Source organism: Syngnathoides biaculeatus, chromosome 12 (genome assembly GCF_019802595.1).
Source record: "Syngnathoides biaculeatus isolate LvHL_M chromosome 12, ASM1980259v1, whole genome shotgun sequence".
In the NCBI taxonomy this organism is placed as follows: domain Eukaryota; kingdom Metazoa; phylum Chordata; class Actinopteri; order Syngnathiformes; family Syngnathidae; genus Syngnathoides; species Syngnathoides biaculeatus.
Window position 1 is genome coordinate 366,330 of NC_084651.1, and position 26,362 is coordinate 392,691.

At 54.1% G+C, this 26,362-nt stretch overlaps 2 protein-coding genes across 4 annotated transcripts; one reads left to right on the forward strand and one right to left on the reverse strand.

Annotated features, from left to right (window-relative positions):
• Positions 1–828: 828 nt before the first annotated feature.
• On the forward strand, positions 829–17,885 carry hectd2 (HECT domain containing 2). Of its 2 annotated transcripts, XM_061838008.1 has the most exons (23): positions 829–1,114; positions 1,236–1,711; positions 3,996–4,119; positions 4,868–5,009; positions 5,160–5,262; positions 5,332–5,421; positions 5,512–5,576; positions 5,889–5,934; positions 6,012–6,121; positions 6,186–6,334; positions 6,634–6,757; positions 8,000–8,096; positions 8,185–8,292; positions 9,124–9,256; positions 9,746–9,837; positions 10,083–10,147; positions 10,214–10,307; positions 11,644–11,718; positions 12,983–13,070; positions 13,508–13,614; positions 14,605–14,720; positions 15,326–15,469; positions 16,438–17,885. In XM_061838008.1, exons 2-23 carry the CDS (start codon positions 1,661–1,663, stop codon positions 16,556–16,558), a joined length of 2,244 nt encoding a protein of 747 aa, XP_061693992.1. In that variant the 5' UTR covers positions 829–1,114; positions 1,236–1,660; the 3' UTR covers positions 16,559–17,885. The 2 variants fall into 2 exon arrangements, with proteins under 2 accessions (XP_061693992.1, XP_061693993.1); XM_061838009.1 differs by lacking the exons at positions 829–1,114; positions 1,236–1,711 and having other exon boundaries at positions 4,027–4,156.
• A 4,859-nt stretch (positions 17,886–22,744) lies between these two features.
• Positions 22,745–24,883, reverse strand: LOC133509975 (protein phosphatase 1 regulatory subunit 3C-B-like). 2 transcript variants are annotated; one of them, XM_061837574.1, is made up of 2 exons: positions 24,697–24,883; positions 22,745–23,941 (listed from the first exon to the last, which is right to left on the reverse strand). In XM_061837574.1, the coding sequence occupies exons 1-2, from the start codon at positions 24,708–24,710 to the stop codon at positions 22,990–22,992; spliced, it is 966 nt and encodes a 321-aa protein (XP_061693558.1). In that variant the 5' UTR covers positions 24,711–24,883; the 3' UTR covers positions 22,745–22,989. The 2 variants fall into 2 exon arrangements, with proteins under 2 accessions (XP_061693558.1, XP_061693559.1); XM_061837575.1 differs by lacking the exon at positions 24,697–24,883 and adding an exon at positions 24,536–24,690.
• Positions 24,884–26,362: the final 1,479 nt, after the last annotated feature.

The window sequence follows — 26,362 nt, forward strand, 5'->3', positions numbered from 1 at the left end:
CCCAAAAATGAGGGCGAGAAGGCCGCGGTTTGACCTTTTGGCGCGACGATTCTCTTGCCCGCCGCTGTCCCGGAGCAAAGCGCAACACCCTGAACCGGTCGCCGCCCGGAGACAAACAAACCAAAGTGGACGGCCGCAACCCGCATTTCACTTTCTGCGACGACGACGACACGGAATGCGATGGGGGCTCGTTAACGTAGAGCAGGACTTCGTCCGTCCGCTCGAGCGAAAACTTTCCTTCCGGGCGTCAGGCGACCGTCGCGGGCGCTTCTCCTCCTTGATGGATAGTGGACAGTCCCCCCCCCCCCCCCCAAAATGAATACATCACGCCGTTAGCATTTCAGAACAATTTCGTCTAAACTCGAGTAACCCCTCCGTGTGTCTTCAATTTTGACAATCTTGGTGCAACAAGGAGTTTCGTACACAGGAAAGAAAAACGGATGAGGAAGAATAAAATAAAACATTCAGTCATGACAGCGTAATGGTAAGGTTTTCTGCCTGGCATGAAGTTCCACTTCTTTCCCGAAAACAGGAAACGGGTTCAAAAACTCGATTGACACGTCAGTCAGAGCGTCACTTCCGGTCAGGACCTTCCATTTGTTGATTGCTGGAACTTTTCCACAACTTTGGTTGGCCGTTCCCTGTCCCGTTTTTTTTTTTTTTTTTTTTTTTTGTTTGGGCAACATCACACCTAAAAGGACGCAGGCGACCCCAGCACCCCCCGGACCGAACCGAAGCCACGACCCCGTTAGGCCAAGACGTCATAAGGAGCGAGCACCGGAAGGAAATGGCCGACTTTCCCCCGTCCCCGAGAGTCGACGCGGCTCGCCACCTGTCGTCCGCGTGTGGAAGTGCACGAAGGGCCATTTGCATGGTTTGCTTCAGCTCTCTTGTGCCCCCGCAGGCGAGTGGGGGCGGGAGGCGGTCTCGGCGTTCCTGCCCGTGCCTGTCCCGAAGTCCCGATCGCAGCTGCCCTCCCCGTCACGCCTTCGGGGGAGTTGACCCGCGGGCGATGTGGCGTTTTCTCGACATAGCGGGCGAGTCGGGCGTTTGCTGCGGCGTCCCCTTCTAAATCGGCGTTTATAAGACGCGCTTGGGTTTGAGCTCTTCACGGGTACGTGCGGCGATCCTCGAGACGCTTTCAACTCAAGCAAAGTCAAACAATTTGTGTTCAACGTCCGCAATCTGTGCATGAATTGGATTTTTGAGTTTTGATATCATTTGTTTTTCACAAGAAACAAATTTGGGGCGTACAAGTGAATGCAAGACATCGTCCAGGACTTGAAAACGGGATTTGGTCCGTCGTGGCCCCCGGACCTGCATTTGCCCACCCGCCCCCACCTCGGGACTCCACCCCCTTTTGTCAGCATGGCGGCGGCCCGCGGCCACGCGCCCCGTCTCTTTGACTTCCGGTCAGCCAGCGGCCGTTTTGCGTCGTGACTGCGCGCGCGCGCGTGCGTGCCGGCGCTCATTTCGCGTTTTATAATTTCGTTTCTTTTGTTTGTTTGTTTGTTTGTTTGTTTATTTGAGCCATGAAGACGAAGCTCGCTGATCCCCCGCGCGCGCGCTTGAGTTGGCGGCGAGAAGATGTCAACGAACAGTTCGGAAGCTCTCGGAACACTTTGGACCGCCACGCGAGGAGCCCAAGCGGCCGCTGACGATGCGTCGCCAACATTGCGGGGAGGGCGACAAGCTGCCGCCCATCGCCAGCGTAAGAACAACGACGACGACGACGACGACGACAACACTCGCGCTCGCCCGCCGGCCGTCGCCGCTTTCCCGAACTCGGTTCCGAACGCACAAAACCCGGCTGTGGTTCGGAGGGAGGCCGCAAAGTTTGCTTGATTTGTTGTCAACTCGTTTTGCGCATTCTTGACGCTGATTTATTTGTCCGTTGATTTCCATTCCGTTCTTGAAAAAGTCCAGTGGACGGTGCAGAAAATTCACCAACTTCAATTGACGGATGGTTTTTATTTATTTATTTTTGCTCCGTAACGTCCATCAGAAAATCGGCGTAGATTGGAATCCTTCATTTTCAAAGTGGGCAGCCGGTTCGAGCGTCGGCATCACAGTTGCGAGGACCCGGGTTCGAGTCCCGGCCCCGCCAGCGTGGAGTTTGAACGTTCCTCCCGTGCCCGAGTGACGTCCGCAAAACACGCTGCAAAAAAATCGCGGCTAGGTGCGAATGTGCCCTGCGATTGGCCGGCGACCGGTTCGGGGGGGGGGAACCCCGTCGACAGCCCGGATTGGCCGTGACCCCTGTGAGGATAAGTGCCTCAGAAAATGGGTAGATGGGTGGGTTTTCAAAGTAAAAGTGGGTGTCTGCAAGTGTAGTTTTTATAAAAACAAACGACGAGCGTGGAGGGCAACGGAAGAGGCTGCCACATTTGGACGGCCTGAACGATTCAGGAACATTTTTGTCAATTCATCCAGAAATTGTTGCACTTTGGAAGGGAAAATTTGTCATCATATCTGTTAACTGTCACTGCAAACGACACGACACTGGAAATAAAAGTGACGTACGGACATCAAATTGGATTCTTTTTGAGGCGGAGGGAACAGCAAAAAAAAAAAAAAAAGACAGTTGAAAACGTTGTGTTAGAAAAAAAAAAAAAAGAAGAAGAAGAAGAACGACCAATCGGAGGTCTAACCGGTCGCGCGAGGTGAGCGTCCGGGTGAGAGTTGTGGCCTACAGCAGCTCCTCGCCAGAAGGCCGGCGTCCCGTCGCCGTTCCACTGCCTGTCTTTGTTCCCAGCTGGCCCAACTTTGACTCCAAAGCCGCCGGGTAAAGCTTTGGCTACGTTCGTTTGGCAGATTCGGCGTCGGCGCCACCTAGCGTGCGCTCTCTGTGACGACATCCGTCGGGATTTGCACGCATTTGGAGTTTTCGGCGTCACGGCCGGCGCGTTTGGCACCTTCCATCTGGCCCAAGTCGACTTGTTGTTTGCCCGACGCGCGCAGCCCCTCCCGCAATGCGTTGTGGGCGACGGTGGCCATTTTGGGCTAGCGGTAACCACGGAGAACGGAAACATCGGGTTGACCCGCGAGCCCGGTCGTGCGCTCGTCTTGTTCGGGAAAGACAAAAAGGCTCAGCGGCAGGCGCGACGACGTCATCGGTGGGCGCGTCAGATGACGCTTGTGTCAGCGCTTAAGAATGTGGGCGCACTTTTTTCCTGCGCTCGTGTCTGGAAATGTAATAAAACGGAGGTGAGGACGCTGAAGAAGCTTCCAGAAGTTTTCCAGGCAAAAGAGGATGCGTGCGCCCCAACAGGAAGTGATGTCAGCAAGATGGGGGGGGGGGCAACATCCATCAGTACACCCCCTTGCTTGTAATCCCAACTTTTAAGCATTCGATTTGATTTTGCTTTTGACCTTGTGCAACTTTCCGTGATGGCACGAAAAGCGCCTGAATTCCTCATTTGCCCACTGAGCGGACGCGAAAACTTTCCAAAGGTTTGCGGGGGCCACTGAAAGGACGGCCCAAAATCCTCTTCCTTCACTGGAGCGAGCGTGGGGGGGGGGGTCCGAGTGGTCCCGGCCGGCTTGGTGGAGGCTCACGAAGGTGGAGCCGTTTGCACGCAATTGGGAATTGCACCGTCGCCCGGTCAGCGCAGAAAAAAAAAAACCATCTGCAAAACACGCTCGACAAAGAGGAAACGTCGGCAAGCCATCAATTTCTCTCTGCTTATGTTTTGTTTATTTGAACAAAAGCGCAACTAAAATATGGAATTTGCATCCAACGTGGACATAACCAAGTCATTTGAAGCACAAATGATTTAGAAGAATTTATTTTTTTTCATAGGACGGGGTCAAGTTGTCGTTATCAGGAAATCAACCCAAAAAATGGGGAATTTCACTTGCTGATATCGCTCACCCATAAATTATAAATCCCATTAAAAATGTGAATTTTTGCACCAAATGAATGATGTGACAATAATGATTTTTATTTTTTTTTGTCTCCATGCAACGATGACTTCACGCGGCGGCGCCGGCAGGTCCCGACTCGCGGGTCCGCCCCCCCGTTGCCGTCTCTGGGGACCCTCGTCGACACGCTCAACCGCAGGAGGGCTCGGGTCAGGGACGCCAACGTGGCCGCCGCGCCGTCGGGATTCAAACACGGTCAGACGGGCGCCGTTCGGTGCTCGAGTCTTGCAAAGTGTGTTTGTTTGTTTGTTTGTGTGCATGCATGCATGTAGTGTGTGTGTGTGTGTTTGTTTATTTGTTTTTATTCAATACGTGCGTGTGCATTTTAGAGCGAGCGCACAGTTGGAAGGTCGTGCCAGGCGCCGCTTTTAGCGCCCGTCCTCCATTTTTTTCCCCGCCGCCGAAGCTTCAAAGCGGCGGTCGCGGATGTCGTCGTGGCGACGGTCAGGCGGTCGCCACGGCGACGGACGCCCGAGGAGTTCGGCCCGGCTGCCAAAACGGGAAAGATGAAAGACGGGCGCCAAAGGAGACGGTGACGGATGAACGAATGGGGAAGGGGGGGGGGGTCGATTCACGGTAGTCACGGTGACGACTGCGGCCGTCAGGTGACATCATCGAACGTAAGGCAGGAAAAAGCGCGGCCCTCTGCACAGGAAGTGCTTTTACTGTGAAAATCTGACCTTTCCTCCAAAGCTGGGTTGACCTCCCCTACGGGAAGTGCGCCCCTACGGCCGGGTCCGTGGGGTCCGGTCCAGCTCGTCGGTCTTCCTTTCCAGAACCCGTAATGTGCCTGCAGCCACGTTACCACGGCAACCGGCAAACACGCTCTCGATGAAGCGGCTCGCGGGCGCGAGTCCAACGAGTTTGATGGCGTCGATCGGGCCAAGGTGCGACGGATCCATTCGAGCTCCCCGTGACCCGCGCGCTTGTGCTTGTGCGCCAGTGCGTGACCTGCCCCCGATCAACGGCGGCCCGACGCGTCCCGAGCGGCGAGCCTCCGTCGACACGCTGCCCCCGGAGGTCAAAGCGCCGTTCCCGAGGGAGCCCGTCGTCCCGCTGCGCACCAAAACCGCCAAAGACTTCCTGTGAGTCGCCGCGCACGCGCACACGTTCGGTGGCAGACCGCGTCGTCCGTCCCAGCCGCGTTTTGATCGGTCGCCGCTTTTCTTTTGCGTGTTGACCTTGGGAAATGCACAATAGCGCGCGTGTGTGTGTGTGTGTGCGCGTGTGGTCAGCGAGGAGGCCGAACGCGCCGACCTGTCCGGCGACTGGCGTGAGGTTCGAGACTTCTACCTGACGACCTTTGACTCTTTCATCGAGCTCAACGCCGCCTTCAAGGTAAGGCCCGCCCCCTCGACGATCACCAGAAGCACTTCCTGTTTCCTCACCCCCCCCCGTTCACCGCAGCGGGAGGCCAACGCCCCCTTCGACACCATCGAGGACTCGGGAGTCGACGGCGAGTTGGTGGACGCCGTGTACGACGCGCTGCTCCAGACGGTCAGCGGTGGCGCGCGTCTTCCCGCCACTTTCTGGTCATTTTGCGCAAATCTCCTCTGATTGGTGTGTTGTTGTCGTGTGCGAACGCAGCCTGCCGACATCCAGAAGTCGGTGCTGAAGGGAATCATCAACAGTCTTCTGCGGGAGTGGAAAGGGTGAGCCGGCGTTTTTCCGCCTCGGGACGCACGTCCTCCAAACTCTTTTGGAGGACAAGCTAACGTGCAAATATTCGGAGAAACAGCATCGCGACGTGAGCCGCCGCTGACGAGTGTGCGTCTTTTTGTCGTCAAATGTTGTTGTCGGCGTTTGTGTTGTGACTTCCGGGACTAAGAGCAACTTACTTACTTTGTCTTCACATCGAGACGTCGCCAACTAGTGGCCCGGAGTGTCCGTTACGCCTCGAAATTCTTTTTGGCAATTGTCTGTCTGTCGTTTCCTCACGACGCAAAACGTCCGCGTGTGCTCAGGCCTCGGACTAAAGACGACCTGCGCGCTTACTTCATCCTGGTCCAGGTGAGCGTCCGTCACCGTCGCGGACGGCGCCGGACGACAGTCGGCCTTTGACTTGATTGATGCGCGCGCCTCTCCAGAACCCTCAGTATTCCAGCACCGGCACGTACGTGATCTACGCTCACCTGTTGAGGCAAATGGCCGCCCTCTCTGAGGCCGATCATCACTTCCTGGTGCACTGGCTGAAAAAGTAAGCGCCCGCCGGCCGCCGGCCGCCGAGGAACCGGGCTGACGAGGTCCTGCGCCGGCGCCAGGTTGCCGTCCCGCCGCTTCCGTCAGCCGGTGGAGCGCCTCCTGCGGTTCATCTCGGCCCGACTTTTCCCGTCCGAGCCCGACGAGCTTCCTCCGGCCTCCAAGTGCGCCTGGTGGATCCCGTCGGCCGCCAAAGTGCTCGCCCTCTTCAGTGAGTTTTATTGCAATGAAGACAAATTCACGATTCATGAAGCAGAGAAGAACAAACGAAATAATACGCTAGCAAAGAATTTTGTCTCCATTTTGCACGTTTTACCGACTAACCTCGAAGATTAGGCTAGGCTAGGCTAGGCTAGGCTACCAACCCTTTTAGCTGACAGCCAGCGACGAGCTGAAGTCGCTAATCTAAACTAGCCAGATGCTAACGCTCCACCCGCCACTTTCACTGACATAGCATGCTAAGCTGGGCTAGCTGTTTTCAAGCAGAGCATTTTTTGATGTCGCGCCCAGACGCGGCCAACACCGTGTCGTCTCCTCCCATCATGCCGTTCACCGACTTCTACAACGTGGCGCTGGAGCACATCGACTTCATGGAGGAGTACCGGACCTGGCAGAGCTACGGAAACTCCAGCAGGTCAGAAGATTCCCGGCGACCCTTCCGAATGTTTCCGACTTTGCCGTGAGTTCTTTGTCGAATGGGGCGGACGGCGTTCCGTCTTTTCCTCCGTTTTGTCTTCAGTCTCGAACTGAACTCGTAGCACGGTTGCAACGCACCCGTTCCACGACCTACTGCGACGTGTAGTCTTTTTATATCGTACATATACGTAGTCCGTAGGGTTGAAAAATAGCTGAAGTTGTTCAACCTACATGCTAGCATTTCTTTCGCTCGCTCGTAATAATCGACCCGACAAGGAGAGACTCTCCTCTCGGACTGAAAAGCTGTTGTGCAACGCCGCCATCTACTGGCTTGTCTCCACCATTACATTGATGTCGAAGCGTGAATTTCACAGACAAGCTGGACGAGCTCCTTTTCCACGCCTACTCGTCGATGAACGCATTTGACGAACATGTCCGTCAATGGCAGCAAACGCTTGGATTTCAGTAGCAGTTAACGATCTGGCCTGTCGTTTGGATTGGATTGTCGCGCTGGGGCGGCACCGACATTCCTTGTGTGTTACACGCTGGGCCAATGCAGCTGATTCGGATTCCAATTTCTGAAATCAAGCCGAGTTTGCCCGCTCGGGTGCCGCGGAGAGGATGTGACGCTTTGACGTAACAGGAAGTCGCAGCTCGACAGATATGGCAATAGCCAATTCTACGCATTTCTTGCGGCCAAAATTCTTTTCCCGTGGCTGTTCTGACGTCCCCGCGTATCGAATGCTGTCCATTTCAGAATGAACAATATGGGTCACCTGGACCTGGACCCCAAACACGTCCTGCCACCCGCGTCAATGTTTGCCAATGAAGAGTTTCTCGATCGTCTTGTCTGTGAAGTCGTTTGCACACATCAGATGGTGGCGCCGTCGCGCTACTCCGAGTTTGACGCCAGCGTAGCTTTTGAGCCGAAGAAGAAGATTGGGCGGGCGGTGAACTGTCACGTCGATTACAATGGAAAGAAATGCCGAGACGTCGGAAGTCGGACCGGTCGAAGCGCTTCGCGGACGTGTCGCTGCCACGGCGAGAAAAGATGGCGGAGTTCAGAGAGCAGAAGGTAGAAGAAGAGGGTTGGTCTCTGGTCGGGGTTGGTCTATCGTGGCAGAACACGATCGCGTCGGGTACTTCCTACCTTTTCATCGCTCGAGGCTCAGCGGCTTCATGCCAGTACGAGAAGGTGTCGGCTCGTCTTCTCAAGCGGGCCGTGTTGCGTCTCCGCCAGGTTCTCCTTCTGCCAGTTTCCCTTCATCGTGCCCACGGTGGTGAAGAAGGCCATCATCCAGAAGGACTGCGAGCAGCAGATGATGATCCGGGCCCGGGTGAGCGACACCCCCCCCCCCCCCCCCCCCCCCCGCCTTTCCCCTCGGCCGCCGCTTGACCGCTTTTGGCCGTGTTGCCGTGCGACAGCAAAGCCTGGTGAGCAAAGTGTCTCGACGTCAGCGCGTGGACATGAACCTCGTCTTCCTCAACATCAAAGTCCGACGGGCGCACCTCCTGGCGGACTCGCTGGATGAGGTCAGGCGTTTTTGGTTTTTAAATCCGTGAAAGCGCCATTTGACTATTTGACGTATGAGCGTCCATCGCCCAAAAGCTAAGAGAACCTTAACGGAAACGGAAAGAGAAGAAAGTCCATCCATCAGCTTCTGATGAAATGTTGTTTCGGTCGAGTGGAACGGTCCCAAATTCAAGATGGCGCCTCCGGTACGTGGTGTGATTCTGAAGGTTCTGGAACGGGTCAGGCCCGTATTTGCAGTCAAAAGTCTTCCGGCTCGCCGACGTTTTTCCGCCCTCAAAAGTTTTGACCTGCTGCTGACCCCGAACGGGCCTGCAACAGTTTTAGTCTCGTGTCCGAGAAAAAGTTTGCGTTGCACCGACGATGTCCAAGTCTCGCGGATGATTTTGCAAAAAAAAAAAAAAAAAAAAAAAAAAACTCCGGGGGGGGTCGATCTTTTCCCCCGACGTCGCCGGAGCCGTGTAAAATGGCCGCCCCGGCACAAAACGTACATACGCGGCCATCTTTGGGCTCTGGTCTCCGTCTTGTGCTTGTAAATATTGGCAGATCTCAAATGGAAACGTCAGAGCGACGCGTCACGTCATCAGGCGACCTCACAAGAAGACGTTCGACGCCACTGGACGGGCGGCCACAAAAACGGGCCAATCGTCCTGACGTGTGTCCGCGGCCTCGCCCCTTTTAGCGTACGCCACAACGGCGGCATCGTAAATGGCTCCCGGCGACGCCGGTCTCGGTTTTTTGTGCGATCGGGCGACATTTGGAGAACGGCGGCTGAACGGAATCTTTGCGGCCCTTCGGCGCGCCCCAAACTGTCGCTTTTGGTTGGCGTTCAGTTGAGCAGGAAGCGCTGCGACCTGAAGAAGAAGTTACGCGTGACCTTCGTCGGGGAGGCGGGGCTCGACATGGGCGGCCTGACCAAGGAGTGGTTCCTGCTGCTCGTGCGTCGGATCTTCCACGCCGACTACGGTGAGCGTCTGCGGCGTTTTCCTTTCTTTGGGATTCTTTTCTTTTGGGCTCTCTTGTATGATTTTTCCTTTCGGGGTCTCGGAAGGGCCGCGAGATGATGGCATTGAAATCACGCAACCAAAAGTTGCAACGATGGCACTTTAGCAAGCGCTTTCCCTCCCTGTTTACTTTTGGTCGTTCGTTGCAGGCTCCACGCCGATCAATATTTTCTTAGCGCGACACGCGCGACTTGAAAATCCGAGCTCGATCTAGTTTTGGCCGTTTGAGGGCCTTTGGGCGCGCCTTCGCCCCCTGGTGGCTGGCTGGCTGGCTGGCTGACTAATCCCAACCTTTTCCTCTGCATTTGACATCCTGATGAAATTTAGCCACAATGAAGCTCAATTTCATGGTGGCATCCAAAATTCAGATGAGGTTCTTGTGTGGGTTTTTTTTTTTTTTGGTTTCCAATCCATTTTTCTCTCCTTTGTTGTTGTTGTTTCCCGTCGTCAGGGATGTTCACGTACATGACGGAGTCTCGCTGTCACTGGTTCAGCAGCTGGAAGTGCGACAACAACTATTCTGAATTCCAGCTCATCGGGACCGTATCCTTTTCGCCGTCATCTTCATCTTCTGGGCTCTGCGTGCGTGCGTCGTCGTCACGCCGACCGTTGCCCATCCGCTCGCTGCGGAAATCTGCCACTGGTGGGAACGACGGAATTGCGGACGCGCGCGTCCCACCTGCGCCGAGCTTCTTGACGTCGGTCCGGTCGCCGTGGCCGCGTGTCCCCAAAAGTGGGAGGGGCTCCGAAGAAGGCGGCGGCGTCCTCCTTAACGCGCGCCCACTCAGCTGATGGGCTTGGCGGTTTACAACAGCATCACCCTGGACATCCACTTCCCGCTCTACTGCTACAGGTAAGCAAGTACGGCGTACGGCGCCCGGCGTCACCTCGACGTAAGCTGTCGGCTCTCCGGTGACAGGAAGCTGCTGACTCCGCCCACCGCGCCGTGTGACCGGAACGCCCCCGTGGGCGTGGCGACCGCCACCTTGGACGACCTGCGGCAGATCTCGCCGGTACGTTGTTGACGTTGGCCGGTTGCTTGCGAGATTTTTTTTTTTTTTTTGCAAAAAAATTGCCACCTCGCTTCGCTGACGCCTTGTCGGCCCGCCCTCGCCTCTGATTGGTTGTTTTGGAAAGATGGAAGCTCTCAGATGTCTGCTACTTTGGTGATTTGCTAGCAGATGTCACCAGAGCGCTGCTTTTGTCGAAATGAAGCTCCTCTTTATCGGGCCTCCGCCAATGACCTCTTCTATATTTCTCCGTTTTTTTTTTTTTTTTTGCCAAATTCCAATCGAGTAAAATTTCGGTTAAGGAGCTGGTTAATCAAAACAATTCCAGGCAGAAGATTTGAAGTTTTGCAATAGTTGATTCTTGTATATTTGTCACTCTGTTTTTGAATGTTTGTTTGGATGACATCATCTTTGCCTTATGTCATAATGTGTAAATATGGAACCAAAAAAAAAAAAGAAAAACCGATTTTAACCAGTTTGAAAAGGGTCAACGCTCCGCAGGCTGTTTTGGGACATTGCGGGTCGAGTCCGCATCAAACAAAGTTGCCTTAAGAATGCTAGGCTCGAAGGGAAAACGCCATAGGTATGCTAACAGCATCGAGAGTTGGGGTTTTAGAAGCGACGGATAAATGAGGAGCAACACATGTAGACAGACGATATAACAAGACAAGTATTTATTCTGTATCGCTCTGGAGAAAGAAACGACAAATATTACAGCAAGCGACCTATTTTGAAAACCAAAAAAAAAAAAAAAAAGGTTTTTGGCAGCGCTGGAACTTGCTAACAGCGTTTCGAAAAATCACTGACACTGGAGAAAACGGTGTCTGTCCCCGGCACCTCATTAGCAGTTCTCCGCTCAAGCTCGGCTCGACACGCCTCTGCTGCGACGTGATCGGCTCCCGCCACTATGCGGCCGGGACCGGACGACGTCGCAGATTTGTCACGTTTGCCCGAAAGGCCCGGCCGGAGGAACGTCACGACGGTTTGGGCCAAGATTCGGGACTTAAGGCGGTTTTGGATGGGTTAAAGTTCACCTGAACCCGCGGTGCAGGCGCCGAGCCGATCGTATTAAGGGCGGGGCGTCTGGTGCCAGTAACGCGTCGTCGTTGCCGCCAGAGGGAGACAAAGCCCAACTTTTCACCCCACTCGTTGGTTAAAAGTTAGCAGACGGGAAAGGAGGAGAACAAGGCAGTCCTTCCAAAAGGTCACACAGAAAGACACACGCACACTGCAAACTGCTTTACGTGCTAAAAGTGTGTCAGTACTTATGTAAGAGCAGTTTGTTGCCATGGCGCAAGGGTCCAAATCCACCATTTGTCGTGTGTGCGCGCGCGGACAGGAGCTGGCCCACGGTCTGGACGAGCTGCTGACCTTTGACGGGGACGTGGAGGAAGACCTGTGCCTCACGTTCCAGGTTGTCGCCAAGCACACCACGCGCAGACCTTTTCACCGCCACGCAATTTGTTTCAAACGCAAAGCAAATGAAATCTTGCCAGGCGACCGGGAGGCTGCCGCAAAAACGGCTTCTCGTCCGCACTTTTGGCAGGAGGCGGGGTGACGCCCCCAAGCGGTTGCCGGCCGTCGGCGGGGCGCACGCGCACTCGCGCTCCCGATCTCGCCTACCGCCAATCCGGCGGTCACGTTTGAACCCCGGTCCTCAGAACCGGGAGGCAAACGTTCTAAGCAGTCGTCCACTTTGAGAGAGGATCTTAAAAAGTCACTTCCTCTGATTGATTCGGAATCAATGCGAAATCATCAAAATTGTTGCAAAGTCCTTACAAAATAAAGTCGGCATTTGCAAATCTCCCCTCATGTTGCGAGCCTGAAATGACGAAGATTTGTATTTGTACCATTTGCCATTCATCAATCATCAAAACCGCCGTCAGTTCATTTGATTCAGTGTTGAGTTATCGATTGATTGATTGATTGAATGTGGATCAATCGACGATTGTTGCCCCTCGAATGCTACGCAGCGCGTCGAGTCTTCAGAGTCAAGTTGTAAAGTCGCACGACGACGACGACGACGAGATTTTTGCCACCAGATTCTCTATGGTGGGGGGGTGGGCACACGAAAGAAAGCCTTCATGTGTCGCGTGCGCACGCGTCGGCTCTCCAAGTGAAATGAAAGCGGCAGCTGGCTTCTAAAAGTAAGTCGGACCGAAGCGGAGGCAAGCATGCCAAAGCCGGTTTGGGGGCGGGGGCCAAGGTCACCGTGCGGCCTGCTGCCCGTTCTGTACAAAAAAAGGCTGCGAAGACTTTCCGCGTCGTGGCACCGAGCTTCAAAATTTGGGAATGGAAGTACACACCCTTAACTAAAACATGCTCATGAAGATGTTAATAAACGTGTCAGTAATCACGCCAAAAAAAACTGTTGACACATGCTTACAAAAATGTATTACATATGCTAGTAACATGTAAATGTAAATACTAAAAGGTACGCTGCAAAATATGTCCACACATATTCACAAACATTCTATCATGCTAAAAAGATGCAAGAAAAGGCAAATCGACACGCTAACAAACATTCCATCTAATATGCGAGCAAGCTAACAAATACGCTAACAAAAAGGGAAATGAAAATGCTAACAAACATGTTGACGCATGCTAGTTTGGATGCAACTCAACAAGTCAAACGCATGTTAGGCAAGACGCTAACACGGCGACTTTGTGCGGCGCAGGTGTGGCGGGAGGAAATGGGCGTGGCCAAGTCGTACAACTTGAGGCCCGGAGGAGACAAGATTCCCGTCACCAAGCAAAACAGGAAAGGTGTTTACGCCGTTTGACTTTCTTGGCGTATGCCCGTGACGCACAACATTTGAGTGGCCCTCCACGAGGTGGCACAAGTGGCAGAGCGGGCACATACGTGTGTGTTTCCAGTAAGTTCTTTCTCTGGCACTGCCGAGCAGGAAGTGCTGGACTTTCCCTCTTCCTGCCGCAGACCTTCACCTTCATCTTGACGGTTTCGCCTTCTTTTGATGGTGTTTTGCTTTTCTGCGTGTTTCACTTTCACGCTTCATTTGCCGTCTTTGTGGTGACGTTTTTGGACTCGAGTGTTTCCAGCTGGGTTTGACGTGGGTTTTTTTTTTTTTCTTCTCCTCGTTTGGCAGCGCGTTGGACGCGTTTCATGCCGTGTTCGGTATTGTTTCAGATGACTCCAACGTGTGTGTTGTTGTTGTTGACGTTGCCCCCCCCCCCCCCGCCAGAGTACGTGCAGCTGTACGTGGACTTCCTGCTGAACAAATCCATCCACAAGCAGTTTGCCGCATTCTACCACGGATTCCACAGCGTCTGCACCTCCGACGCCCTCATGGTGACTTTTGTGACACATGTGACACACACACGGTACACGGTACACGTTACAGACGTGCCACACGCGCTCATCGTACATGGACATTGTACAAGCTTCCTTCAAACTCAGTTTAGCTCGGCGCACTTGCATGCACGCAATTTCAATTAGAAATTTGAAAAAAATCCAATCTTCGCCAAGGTCTTAAACAAAACCACAAAATAAGACAAAAAGGACGCAGGTGTAAAGGAGTCGTGTGCAAAACTACAAACACCCCACGGCCGCGCTGCCTGCCGTAAATGACGCTCATTGGAAAATGCTCCCCCCCCCCCCCCTCACCGTGATTGGTAGCTTTGTCAGCCCTGCACACAAAAACTGTGAAAGTGCCACTCGTATTAAAAAAAAAAAAAAAAAAAAACCTCAAAGGCTGTGCCAACATTGAAGTGGGAGGGCCCCAAAAATATCCTCTGGCCCCAGGTTTGACACCGCTGCGCTATGTCGCCGCCCCCCCCACGACACACATGTGGCACACGTTACACACCCATCCGTTATGTACTTTCAGGTTACACGTAGAACCAAATAGATTGCACAGCTGTTTGTTTGCATTGTTACAACACAAATTGCTTCCTGTGACGGGACTCGCACGCGTCGCACGGCGTCGTTCGAACCCCGACGCGACGACGTCGCGCGAAGGCTCTTGCGCGACTTCCTGCGCGTTGCGATTGGGCCTTTTGATTTCAGGTCTCCGACAAAGAGGTCAAAGTTCATGCCGCCGCCGCGTGTGGTTTTGGTCCTTCTTCAACAGGAAGTTTGGACATTTTCAACATCCCAACTTCCTGTTTTCTCTTTCACCAACATCAGTGCGTCGCTGATGGCTCCTTAGCCTGCGTGAGCAATTTTCTCGAGCACGTCGGCACGCACGCACGCGCGCGACCCCCAAAAATGCCGAGCTAACGACACCCCGACGTCCCCCGCGGCCGATGGTGACGCGCTTCCCCTCCGTTCTCGTGGCAGCTGCTGCGTCCGGAGGAAGTGGAGATGTTGGTGTGCGGCAGTCCACAGCTGGACATGAGCGCTCTGCAGAAGGCGGCGCGCTACGAAGGCTACACCAAGGGCGACGCCACCATCAGGTGACAGACAAACGGACGTTCCTCCGGGCCGCGCGGACGTTTTGAACAAGAAAATGCTTACGCGTCAACCCTTTTGCGAATTGAGACACCCCCCCCCCCCCCCCACAACTTGTCCAAATGGTCTGGTGGGGGGGAAAAAAAAAAAAGTTGGAAAAGAATCATTTTGTCTCAGAGAAAAGAAAATCGCTGGAACGATGGACCCAAGAATTGCATGTGGAAATGTTCCACGGTGACACCCCCAAGTTAGGTCGCGACTCCTCCGGTCCGGGCTAACGCCAAGTTGCCGTTTATTTTTCTGGCGACTCGTCATTTCTTTTTGGTTTCGTGTCAGAACAAGTGAGCGCCAGCAAGCGTAATAACGCGTCAACAACGGGAAACAAAGAAAGCGAGCGCGGTCGCCGACATCAAGTCCAAACAATGTTGACGTTTCGCTTCCAAAGTCAAGTCGGCATTGATCTGTTTGTAGCCCGCTAACGTGCCGGCGAGCGAACGCCGACACGCCCGAGTTGGTCGCAAAGCCAAAACGAGTCGCTGCGGGTTTTCGCTCCCTCGCCAAGACGCTGGTGCAAAGGTTTTCCCAGCGTTGTGCCTGCGCCTCCCCGCAGGAGTTTCTGGGAGGTGGTGCGTTCGTTCCCGCCGGACCTTCAGAAGAAGCTTCTTCACTTCGCCACGGGAAGCGACCGCGTTCCCGTGGGAGGGATGGCCGACCTCAACTTCAAAATTTCCAAGATCGACGCACCCACCGACTGGTACGGCCCGACCGCCTCCAGGCGCACGAGCAAATTCACAGATTCGTCAAAAGATACACCCGCGCTATTTACATCTGCATCTTTGGAGCCACGCTTAAAGTTCTGTTGTCGATTCTGATCAGAAAGCCAATCCGCCCTTTTAAGTACAAACAAACCTCTTGAAATAGGTGCGATCCGGGCAATTTGCACACGTTGCCCGTCAAGCCGCAGATACTAGTGCGTCAGTGGTCGCGACGACAAGTAGTAACAGCAAAGAGGTGCAATAGTTTGCACACGTTGCTACGAATTCATTTGGACGAAGGAAATCGCAGCAGTTATTCTGCTATTGTGGGAATGCAAAATGGCACAGATCCCTCTGGTGTATTGCAACAATGTCACTGGGCTCTTTCCGTTGGTTAAAAAAAAAAAAGACCAAAAACTTGAGCGATATTTGGAAAAGGGCCCCACCCCCCACCCCAAAAAGGAAAAAGTTCAACACTGAGATGTGTCGGTCTTCGTCGTCGTCGTCGTCGTCAATCTTCGGAACCCAAAAGAAATATGTGGGAGACAAAAAAAAGGACTGCACGAAAGGAAATTCGGTTTGCGATCCAATCCCAACTTGAAAGGCTTCCGCACAGCTAGCAAATTTTTCTCGTCGGAGCAAATAACGACCGATGTCGACGGCAAGCGATTTGGCGCAATCCCCACCAAAAATCAGGAAAATAGCAGCGCAAAGATAGTGTGCCCGGTTACCTAGGAAAGGCCCCCAAATTCCAGAAAACGTAAAGATCCTGGATCTGGCTTTGAAAGTGGCGCTGCCCTCCCGTTGGCTGTCGCCCTAGCATCTTCCTGGCATCCCATTGGCTAGCAGCCGTTCACCCGTGACGCTCTCGGTCACCCCATTGCCGAAGTTTGGCAAGTTTATTCCTCTTGGAACCTTTAGCGGAATGAAGTGGCTTTTGCAAAGCGCTGCGTCTTTTGGTCCGCAGGCTTCCCGTGTCGCACACGTGTTTCAACCAGATCTGCTTGCCGCCGTATCGCAGCCGGAAGGAGCTGAAACACAAACTCACCATCGCCATCTCCAACGCAGAAGGCTTCGGCCTCGAGTGACCCCGCCGACGCCCGCCCGGGCCTCCGCTTGTGACGTTAGCGCCCCTTAGTGCACTTTTTATTTAAGAGAGAATTTGTATTTTGCTTTTATTATTTAACGCGTTGAAGCACCTGAACGAGTTAGCGTAGCGAGCGTGTCGTCCCCCCCCTCCCCCCTCCCCCCCTCGGGTGGGGGGGATGTCAAGTTAGCTGTTAATAGAGCTACGCTAGATGCTAAAGAAGTCAGCAGCTATTGTGGGACATGTTGCGAGTCTAAATGTGTTTGATGTTTGACGGAGCCTTTTGATTGACAGCTGTTAGATGAACAGCGACGACGTTAGCTTTAGCGTTGGCTTAGCGGTCGACAGAGCAGCAAGTGTCACTGAAGCAACGACGACCGGAACCCGGCGACTCGAGCTGAAGACTGCAACCTGACCACTAGAACAGGCAACTGCAACGCGGCGACGACAAGCGTGATCTGTCGACTTGAAACTGACTCAAAGCTGAAAACTTGTCAAAATCCTGTGACTGCAACATGACCGCTAGAACCAGACATCTCGAGCCCCCCAACAAGAATGTGACAAGCGCTACCTGACAACTTCAAACTGAGGACTTACAACAGGACTCGAACTCAGACAAAACCGCTTCAGCAGAAGCCTTCTGACTGACAGCGGCAGCACTGACTTGAGCGCTAGTTGTTGTTGCTGCGCCTGCAATGTTTGGCTAGCCTGCTTTCCAAGGTAACGTTTGCAGCTTCCCAAGTCGGCGCTTGGCCGGGAGCCAAGTTGGCTAATGTGGGTCAGAACCTCAACCCCCACCCTTGCCAGTGCCCCTGCTAACAACAAGCTTCTTTGTATTTCACTCCAACATGACCGCGCAAAACACAAGAGTCGAACCAAACCGAAAACCTGGAGACTCGAATGTGATAACTCAAAACTGATGACTTGAAGCGACGCCTCATAACCAGTACCTGGTGACGAGACGACGACGGCAACACGATGGCCAGAACTTGACAACTGGAAGCAGATTACTGGAACCCAACAGGTAGAATCTGGCAACTAGAAAGTGCTGACTCGAAGCGTACAACTCGTGTCTGGTGACTAGACGCTAACAACCAGACAGCGGCATCACATTCCCCGAACTGACAACTCGTAATTGGCCACCAGAAGCCCATGACTGGAACCCACAAAGGAGAGCCTGTCAAACAAAAAGCCGCAGATGTGAACCGCACGACTAGTACCTGCTAACTCGAAGCCAGTGACGAGAACCTGACGGCTAGAAGAAGCTGCTTACTAGAATCCGACAAGTAGAATCGGGTGGCTAGGTGATTAAAAGCCCGGAACTCCAACGTTTCTTTCTTTGTCGTTCTGTGCGGTGTCTTTGTTGTCCGTCGTAGGGTTAGACATTTTGAACATTAAAAGTCTTCACCGAAACCGACGCAAAACTTTTCTACAGAACGAATCACAATCGATAACAATCATCAAGTCCACGTGCCAGTCAACAAGCTCCAAAAAGCCGACACACGGATGGATTCTTGTGACCGATTCAAAGATGCAAAGGCGGGAATTTGAAGCGCAGCCAGCGCCGGACAGAAGTCGCCATCCGGTGTGCAAAATCACCCAATTTCTCTTTCATCTGTCCTGTTTCAGCTCGGTCGGGATCAGCGAAATGATTTCATTTTGTTAAATGCCACAATAACGACGGGGAGAGACAGTTTGAAGTTGACCTGGGTTTCCTTTTGAAGTGGTTTTGGGACACCTTCCGCTGGGATCCCGCGGGGCCCGTCCCTCCTGGAACCAAGTCAGCCTTTTCAGATCTGCCCGCGAGTGTTGGGCGGGATTTCGATCGGGCCCCCGTCCCGCCGGGACTTTGACTTTGTTGTCCTCAAGCCGCTTTTGAAGCATTTTGTCAGCACCCTTCGGGTGATTCTCTTTTGAGCCCGGGTTTTAGGGTTTCCTGGCTGAATGTCATGTTTTTCTTTTCCCTCCGTGCTGGCGTCTACTTTGTAATGAGCTCCTCCAGTTCCTGCTGCAGCAAAACCGACCCACGGCATCGTCCCGCCACCGCCACGCTTCACAGTTGGGACGGTGTTCTCAGGTGTACGAGCTTCCCTCCGGATGTCTATTTCCCCTCGTTGTCCCACCTGTTGGCGTTTCCCCTCCTTCCCCCGTGCCGACCAATCAGCTCCCTCGCACCCGGTTAGGCTTAGTTCCTTGTCGTCTGGTCCATCTTTGGTGCGTCCTTGTCGCTTGGACGGCTGTTGACGTCGAGCTTGTCCGTGTCCACGTCGCGGTCGTCTCGTCTTGTCTCGTTTCCAGTTTTGATTGATTTCAGCCTTTGTGGGCCACTTTGATGATTGCTTGTTGAACTGTGGCGTTTTGAAATGGACTATCCTTTTCTTGAGATTCCTGGACTCGTGCCTTGCTCCCCTGGACTCGGGTCCTCGGCGACCGTTCCTCGCCTTCGTGGCCTTCGCTAGCGTTGACCGACCGTGACGAATCCCTCCTTAAATACAAGTTTTATTCCCAAAGTATTTCGCGATGGAAGTATTGGCGCAAATGAGGTATGTCCAGTAAGTAGGTCACAGGCAGTTCAGTCATTGACCAACTCGCGCTCTTTTATCTCATTTGATAAGATGTGCCGCACCTCCGGCGCGCGCACACGCAAACGCTGCCAGGTGCTCGGGTGACAACCTTGAACTGACCTCTTTCCCCCCCCCCCCCCCTTCATTGATCTGTTTTCTGTTGGGAATTGGGGGTCCGGGGGTGGGGTGGGGGCTAAGGTATTGAGTGCTTATTGGTAGACTGTGTTGACACTTTTACTTCCCCTACGTAAGGCCCCCCCAGCCGCCCCACCCCGCCCCCGCCTGCTTTTCCTCCCTCGGCCGAGGGGCTCCATTCAAAGTCCTCGTCTTGTTTGGAAACAAACTTTTCCGACCGGATCCCGTTGTGGAATGTCCTCAATGGCCCCTCAGCCCTTCTCATTGGGCCTCGCTGCTTCCTCTGAAGCTCCACCCCCTTTTCCTCACTTTTCACACTTTGCCCGTGTGTCCGTCGAAACGACACAATAATTGATCACGAATGGACAAACAACAAATTCGCACGCAAAGTTGAAGACATCCGAGCACAACTTTGACACTTTTGGGCCATCGCAGCTCAGTTGAAAAAGCGCACAACGCGACGCGACTTCCGAAATCAGACGACGCAATTGAGGCAATTTCAATTCCAGCCGACACAATTTGACACGTGGTGACAATTTCACAAACGGCGTCATGACCAAAAACAACTTCACAAAACGATCCCGCGACATCACGAGATTGGAACTTGACCCCTGACCCCAACTCCACAAGGGCCCAAGACCGTGAGCCCGTTTCCGAACCGGTGAAAGAAGTTTCAAGTGCGCGCGGAGAGCCGTCCGGTCTCCGAGGACGGGAAAAACGCGTCTTAGTTGCATTCCAAACGAAGCTCAGCGTCCCAAATCAGGTCCGAGTTTCCTTGCACCCTGTGACAGTTTCAACGTTGGCCGTTTGGCTCTCTTGTCCCTTTTCGGGACTGCTAACGAAAACCTGTTTTTTTTTTTTTTTTTTTTGTCGGCTTCGGATGGGAAATGGGCTTAATCGGGCCTCGTGTCGTCAAGCCAAAGGTCACAAGTGAAAGGCCCCGGATTTTGATCCGAGTGTCCCACGGCTGCTCGCATCGGAGCCACTTTTGTATCCGCTTTGTCCACACGTGGCCCCTTTCGTCTGTTTGGTTGCCTCGACAGCGCCGGCCCGAGATCTTGGTTCACCGTGACAAATTCCAGTCATCTGATTTCCGCAGGGAAAAAAAAACCCGTCTCAGGGCTCAGGAATGCGGCGAGCGTTTGGATTCCTATTCCACAAGTCGCCCGAAGCGGGCGAGGGACGAGATTAGCGCGCGTCTCAAAGACGAGAAGAAGCCGTTTCGCCGCCTTTGAGTCGCTTGAGTCATTTCCCGCGGCGAGAACGTCGACGACGACTTGGCCAATCGCTTCCTGTTGCCTTCGCTCCAGCCGTGATGTTCACAATCATACTTTAGAAGGGGCCGAGATCACCGCTAACTCAGCACAACGTACTGGAAATATACATCGTGCGGAAAAGCGCGACACAAACGTTACATTTCCATAAAACATACTCGGCCGAGTTGCTGATGATGACATGTGATCTACGAGCCAATTTTTGCTCGGACTGACGTCATTTGAAGGCAAATTTGAAACGATGTTTAGGAACCGGTCCGATTGCCCTCATAATAATTGTTTGCGTTACGCGGGGCAGCGGCGGCGAAGGCCACGGGCAGATTTCGCAAACGTGGCAACCTGGAAATATTAAAAAAAAAAAAAAAAAAAAAACACCCACCCACAGACGCACGCCGGAGGCTGTGCAGTCAAGAGACCTGCGGAAAAAAAAAATCAATAAACGTTCCAATCGATGCAGGCAATGTGCAGCGAGCGTGAGGCCTCGTCGTCGCTTGCGTGCCACTGGCTGCCAAAAGCGATCCAAACGATCGGATGCCAACCCCGCAGCCGCAGCCGACGCCCAAATGTGGGTCTGCCTGGGCCTGACTGATCCATTTGGAATATGAAATATTCATAGGGAAATGTGTTTGTCGTGCAGCTCGGTGATCCTTTTGTCCTTCACGCTGCCGTCGACGCTCACGACGACGAAAAGGTTTGCACGCTCGCGGCTCAAGTCCGGCCAGACTGCATCCGAATACGCGTTTGGGCGAGCGTGCCGAAGGCTTACGAAACGTGAATTCACGCGTTCGCCTTCTCTCGGCGGGGCGTGGGCGTGGGCGTGGCCTCACCTGAGTGCCAAGTGGGCATTGTTCAACACACAAACACTGCGCTTACATAAGCAAAAAAAAAAATACAAAACCAAAATGAATGTTGCGCAAACGTTTTGTAACGGTTGTGATCATTATCCAAAGAATGCAAATAATGATAAGAGAGGCGGGGTACACCCTGGACTCCGGCGGGTCGCGGTCCGATCCCCGGCGACAGAAGTTGGCTCTCGGGGTGTCGGATGTCACCGTTCTGCACATTTTTGGGATGTGGGAAGAAACCGGAGTGCCCGCCCGGAGAAAAGCCACAAAGACGCGATGCAAATTCCACACAGACCGGGGCCGGGATTTGAACCCCGGTCGTCAGTACTGTGAGGCCAACGCATTCCCGGCTGCACCACCGTGCCGCTTTGTACTAAATAATACAACAACAACAACAACAAAAAAGTGGGTAAACATGAGTGCAGTGCTAACATTGTTACTGTGCTAACATTAGCACAGCCTGCCCAAGGCGCTGTCAGAGGTCAAAGGTCGGTGAACACGCAGCGGCGACGTGATCGGCCGCTCCGGCGTGGTGAGAGTTCAGAGGTCAATGCCAGGGAACAGGACTCGCCGATGAGCGAGACGAGGCCCCCCGGCGCAGAAGATAAGAAGAACCTTCAGGAGGGGGCCGCTCAAACGTCCCCCGTCGCACTCAAGCGCCCGGATGCCGATTGGCTGACAAACCGTCTTGCGCAATTTCGCCGCTGTGGTTTCCCAGAGTGACTTGCCGCGCAGCATTTTCACGAGCCACCGCATCACGGTGAATCATTTCAGCCGTGTGCATGACACAAACAAGACGAGACGAACGTTTAACGCTTACAAGTGTACCCCCGCGGCATCCCCAATTCCAACTCAGGTTAGGTTGGAATTGACCCAATCTTGAGTTTGTTGCCGTTCGGAGTCTGTACCGGCTTACAGGGACAAGCTCTGAGGTGGACCACCTCACCCGGACTTGTTGCTACGGAGAATTCTGTTCTCAACAACTGAGCCAGGTTCCGGTCCGATTCCTCAGTCTGCAGTCCCTTAACGGGGGAGGGGGTTTGAGTTTTTCCCCTGGGTCACCAATGTTCGCCCATCTTTTGAGATCGAGGGCAAAACGGACCCGTCGTCACCGTTTGGTCGCTGACGTGTTTCCATGGCAACGCTCACCGTTCGGCTCGGCAGGTGAGCCGGAGCCCGTCCCGGGGAACTTTGGGCGAGAAGTAAGCCGGCGGCAGGTGCCGCAGTTCGGGATTGCGGGAGGGGCATCCGCACCGACATTGACGCGACACGGGAAGGGAAGGCCCGGATTCCAACTCAGAACCGCGAATGGGTAAGCTCGTGCTTGGGAATCTTGGGAAACGCGCACATAATGAAATGGAGAGAAGAGTGGCCAGATATAAACTTTATTCCAAACAACACAACTTCCTCTGCCAAATGGAAATAAAAACGGATCGGCAGCCCGGCAGCCCGGCTCGCACTGTGCAAATCACAAAGGCACGGACGGCTGCGGAAGTTTCAAAGTCCAAAAGAATCCGGACGGCAGGGCCAGCACTGGCTCGCGTCCCTTCAATATGAAGGAGGTAAAACGTCCGGCGGCGGCGACGAGGTTCGGTCCGGTCCGGTCCGGCCCGCTCACCAGTAGGGCACGTCGGCATCCACGCGGTTCCAGCTTTGCCAGCCGGGGAAGAAGCCGCTGCACATGCGAGGGCTCCCCATCTGGTCCAGGTCCATCTCCAGAACCTTCACGGCCCCCGGCTTGACGCGCTCGACGGGGCCCGGAGCCGACGCGCCGGCCCAACACACGTGCTTGACGCCGTAGTTCTTGCCGTCGTTGTTGTCCCAGAAGGTTTGGTCCTGGACTTGGAAGCGCACGCAGAATTCCACTCGGTTTTGCGGCGGGATGTCGGCGGGCAGGTCCAGAACAAAAGCGAAGGTGTCGGTGTCGTGGCTGCCGTACACGTTGTTCATGAAGGTGCAGGCCACGTCCGCGAAGCTGGCCCACGAGTCGAAGGTCGCCCGCACCGACACGGACTTTTGAAAACCCACGTTGCGGACCTTGACCGTTCCGGTGAGAGCGCGCTCCTGCAGGGAGCAGTTCTCCAAACACACCGAGTTCTGGATCAGGCGGTTCCGGAAGTCCAGGTAGTCGGCCGAAGGCTGCTCGAAGTCCAGGGCCAGGCTGCGGGCCGAGCTGATCTTCAGGTCTATGGCGGCGTTGTCCAGGTCGCTCATGTCGAACTGGAGCTCCTCGCCGGCGCCGGCGCCGCGCTCCTCCTCGTTCTCGGAGAAGACGTGGACGGCGGTGAGCGACATTCCCTTGGAGTCGGCAAACACCACCTTCTTCTTCTTCTCGCCTTTGCCGCTCCAACCCTCGTCGTCCGCCGCGGCGTGCTGGCCGCTCAGACAGGGCCGGAGCGCGGCGGCCGCCCGTTCCCTCTGGGCTCGGTTCCGGGTCCGATGCGCGGGAGCCTCGTAGGAGCTCAGGAAGCCCCTGAGGGGAGGAGGCGGAGGAGAGTGGCTGATGTAGAAGCGCACGGCCACGTCCATGGGCACCACCGGGCCCGGACTGAAAGACCTGAGAAGGCTGCGAGACAGCAAAGGGCAAAGTTAGGCACAAAAACACAAAAATCAACATCAAGCCACATGAGAAGAATCGCGTTTGAAAAGCCGCGTCGTGTTCAAACCAGGCCAGCGGACTCCACCCTTTTCGCGAGAGCTCAAAGCGAAGGCGACGCAACGACCTCAAATCGTTGAGGTTGCCGACATCGGAACCGGAAGAGAAATAAGAAAGCGCCTCTCGGGTTGACCCGCAATCCGGATCTCGACGTAGATGATCAGAATCTGGGTGAGCGAGAATCAACGCCACAGGGGTCATTTTTCCACGGAGAAACATTTTGACACCCCAAATTCTTTTACAGCTGCTAAAATAATCCAATCAACCAAGAGAAAATACTTGAGTTCCAATGAGTTTTGCATTTTTCCTGGTTTTGGTGCGTAAATCTCAAAAGCGCGGACGGCTGCGGAAGTTGTCGGCCATTTTTTTGTGCAAATGCGGCGGCCACAAAGCAATGGACAGAGGGCTGCAAATGGCCCCCCAGGCCGTGGTGTGGACACCAATGAGCGGCACAGAAAATCACTTCTACTTTTACTTTTTCTGCTCAAACAAGATGAAAAGTACCAAAGTCAACAACTGAAGTGACTTGAAGACTCCCAGCTGTGTTTTGCTTTGTTGTTGTTTGGTTTTTTTTTTTGCGCCCTCAAAGCGGAACGGAAGCGACGTGCCGACGACGCCAAATGGCTTTTTCCAACTTCTCCACTGAGCGACCATCAAGCTCTCACCTGGCAGCACTCATGGGGGAGCGGAGGGGTCCAACAAAAAAAAAAGGGGGTGGGGGGGCTTCTTCTTAGAACATTCCTGGCCGGCGGCGGCGGCGGCTACGGCTGCCCTTCTTCTTCTTCTTCTTCCTTCTTCTTCTTCTCTTCTTCTTCTTCTTCCTTCTTCTTCTTCTTCTTCTTCTTCTTCTTCTTCTTCTTCTTCCTCCTCGTCGGGCGTCACTGCCGAGCGAGCGGAGCTCTGCTAGTTTTCTACTGCCACGTGCTTTCGGAAACAACCAATCAGGAAGGAGCGGGCGGCCGGGGCGGGCGGCCAATGGGGGACGACCTCGGGGGCGTGCCCTCATCGAGTTCAAGCGCGACAGGAAGGCGGCCGGGAAAGGGAAGGCGAGTGGCGCCCTCTCGTGGCCAACGGAGGTGAAGTCAAGGCTGCCGCGTATCCTCACGACGGTCGCGGGGAGTGCCGGATTCCATCTCAGCTGTCAACGGGCAGGAGGCGGGGTGCACCCTGAATCGGTCGCCAGCCAATCGCAGGTCACGCGGAGACAGACAAACGAAAGAAAGAAAAAGAAAAAGAAAGGCTTCGCTTGTGATTATTTCGACGCGCTGGCCGCATGCCGGATTCCCGCAGGTGTTAGCACACAAGGGCTCCGAGCAAGTGCCGTAAAGTGTGACGTGTTGGCCTTCTGTCCTTTCCGGAGTTGAAAGCTGTCTTTGGCCGTTGCTCCCCCGGGCTGGCGCGGTTTGGACGTGTCCCGTTCCAACGGCCTTGGTCACTTGAATCCGGTTTTTGGTTCCCAGCCATGTCTGCCTTCCACGTTAGCAATGATCAAGATTTGATTTCAGTCCGGTTCTGTGCTTGTTTTTCCATTCAGCGGACCCTCACACTTTTGCGCTCGGGCACCTGCCGGTTTATGTCTTTGAGGTGGTGGTCCCCCCCCCCCCCCCACCCCTCCATTTATTTGGGGAGCCCCCCCCCCCGGGAACTAACCCCCGCGTTGAGTCGAAAACGCCGATTCGGCTCTTCAAGATCATCACGATGTACTGCATAGAACTGTACTGCTAAACCTACCAAAAGAGGGAGTCCACTTCAAATAATAATAATATTAATAATGATGGCCATTGGAAGTGGTCACGTATGTGTTTAGGGCAGCTTTCGTTGAGTGTACGCGAGGACACCAGGACAGTTCCAACGACTACAAGTTCACATCAGGTCGGAATGTTCCCAAACAACAAAAGTGCCTCTTTTGATTTGATTTTTTATTTTTTTTTTTGAATACCAGACCTGCCCCGACATGTTGTTGTCATTATTGGACATCAATTAATCAGTATTTTGTGTGTGTGTGTGTGGGGGGGGGGGGGCACTTTCTTTGCCTCTTCTTGTCACATTTTTACACGATGTTCGTGTCGCTCCCTTTTTTCTATATCAATTTATCCATCCAGCCATTTTCATTGCCGCTCGTCCTCACAAGGGTCGCGGGGAGTACCCAGCTGCCTATCCCAGCTGGACTGGTCGCCAGCCGATCGCAGGGCGGGTCGAGACAGACAGCCACGCCGACGGGGCAATTTCGAGTGTCCAATGGATAGCGAGTGTTTTTTGGATGTGGGAGGAATGCGGAGTTCCCACCCGGAGAAAAGCCACGCAGGCACGAGGAGAACAGTCACAAGCCAC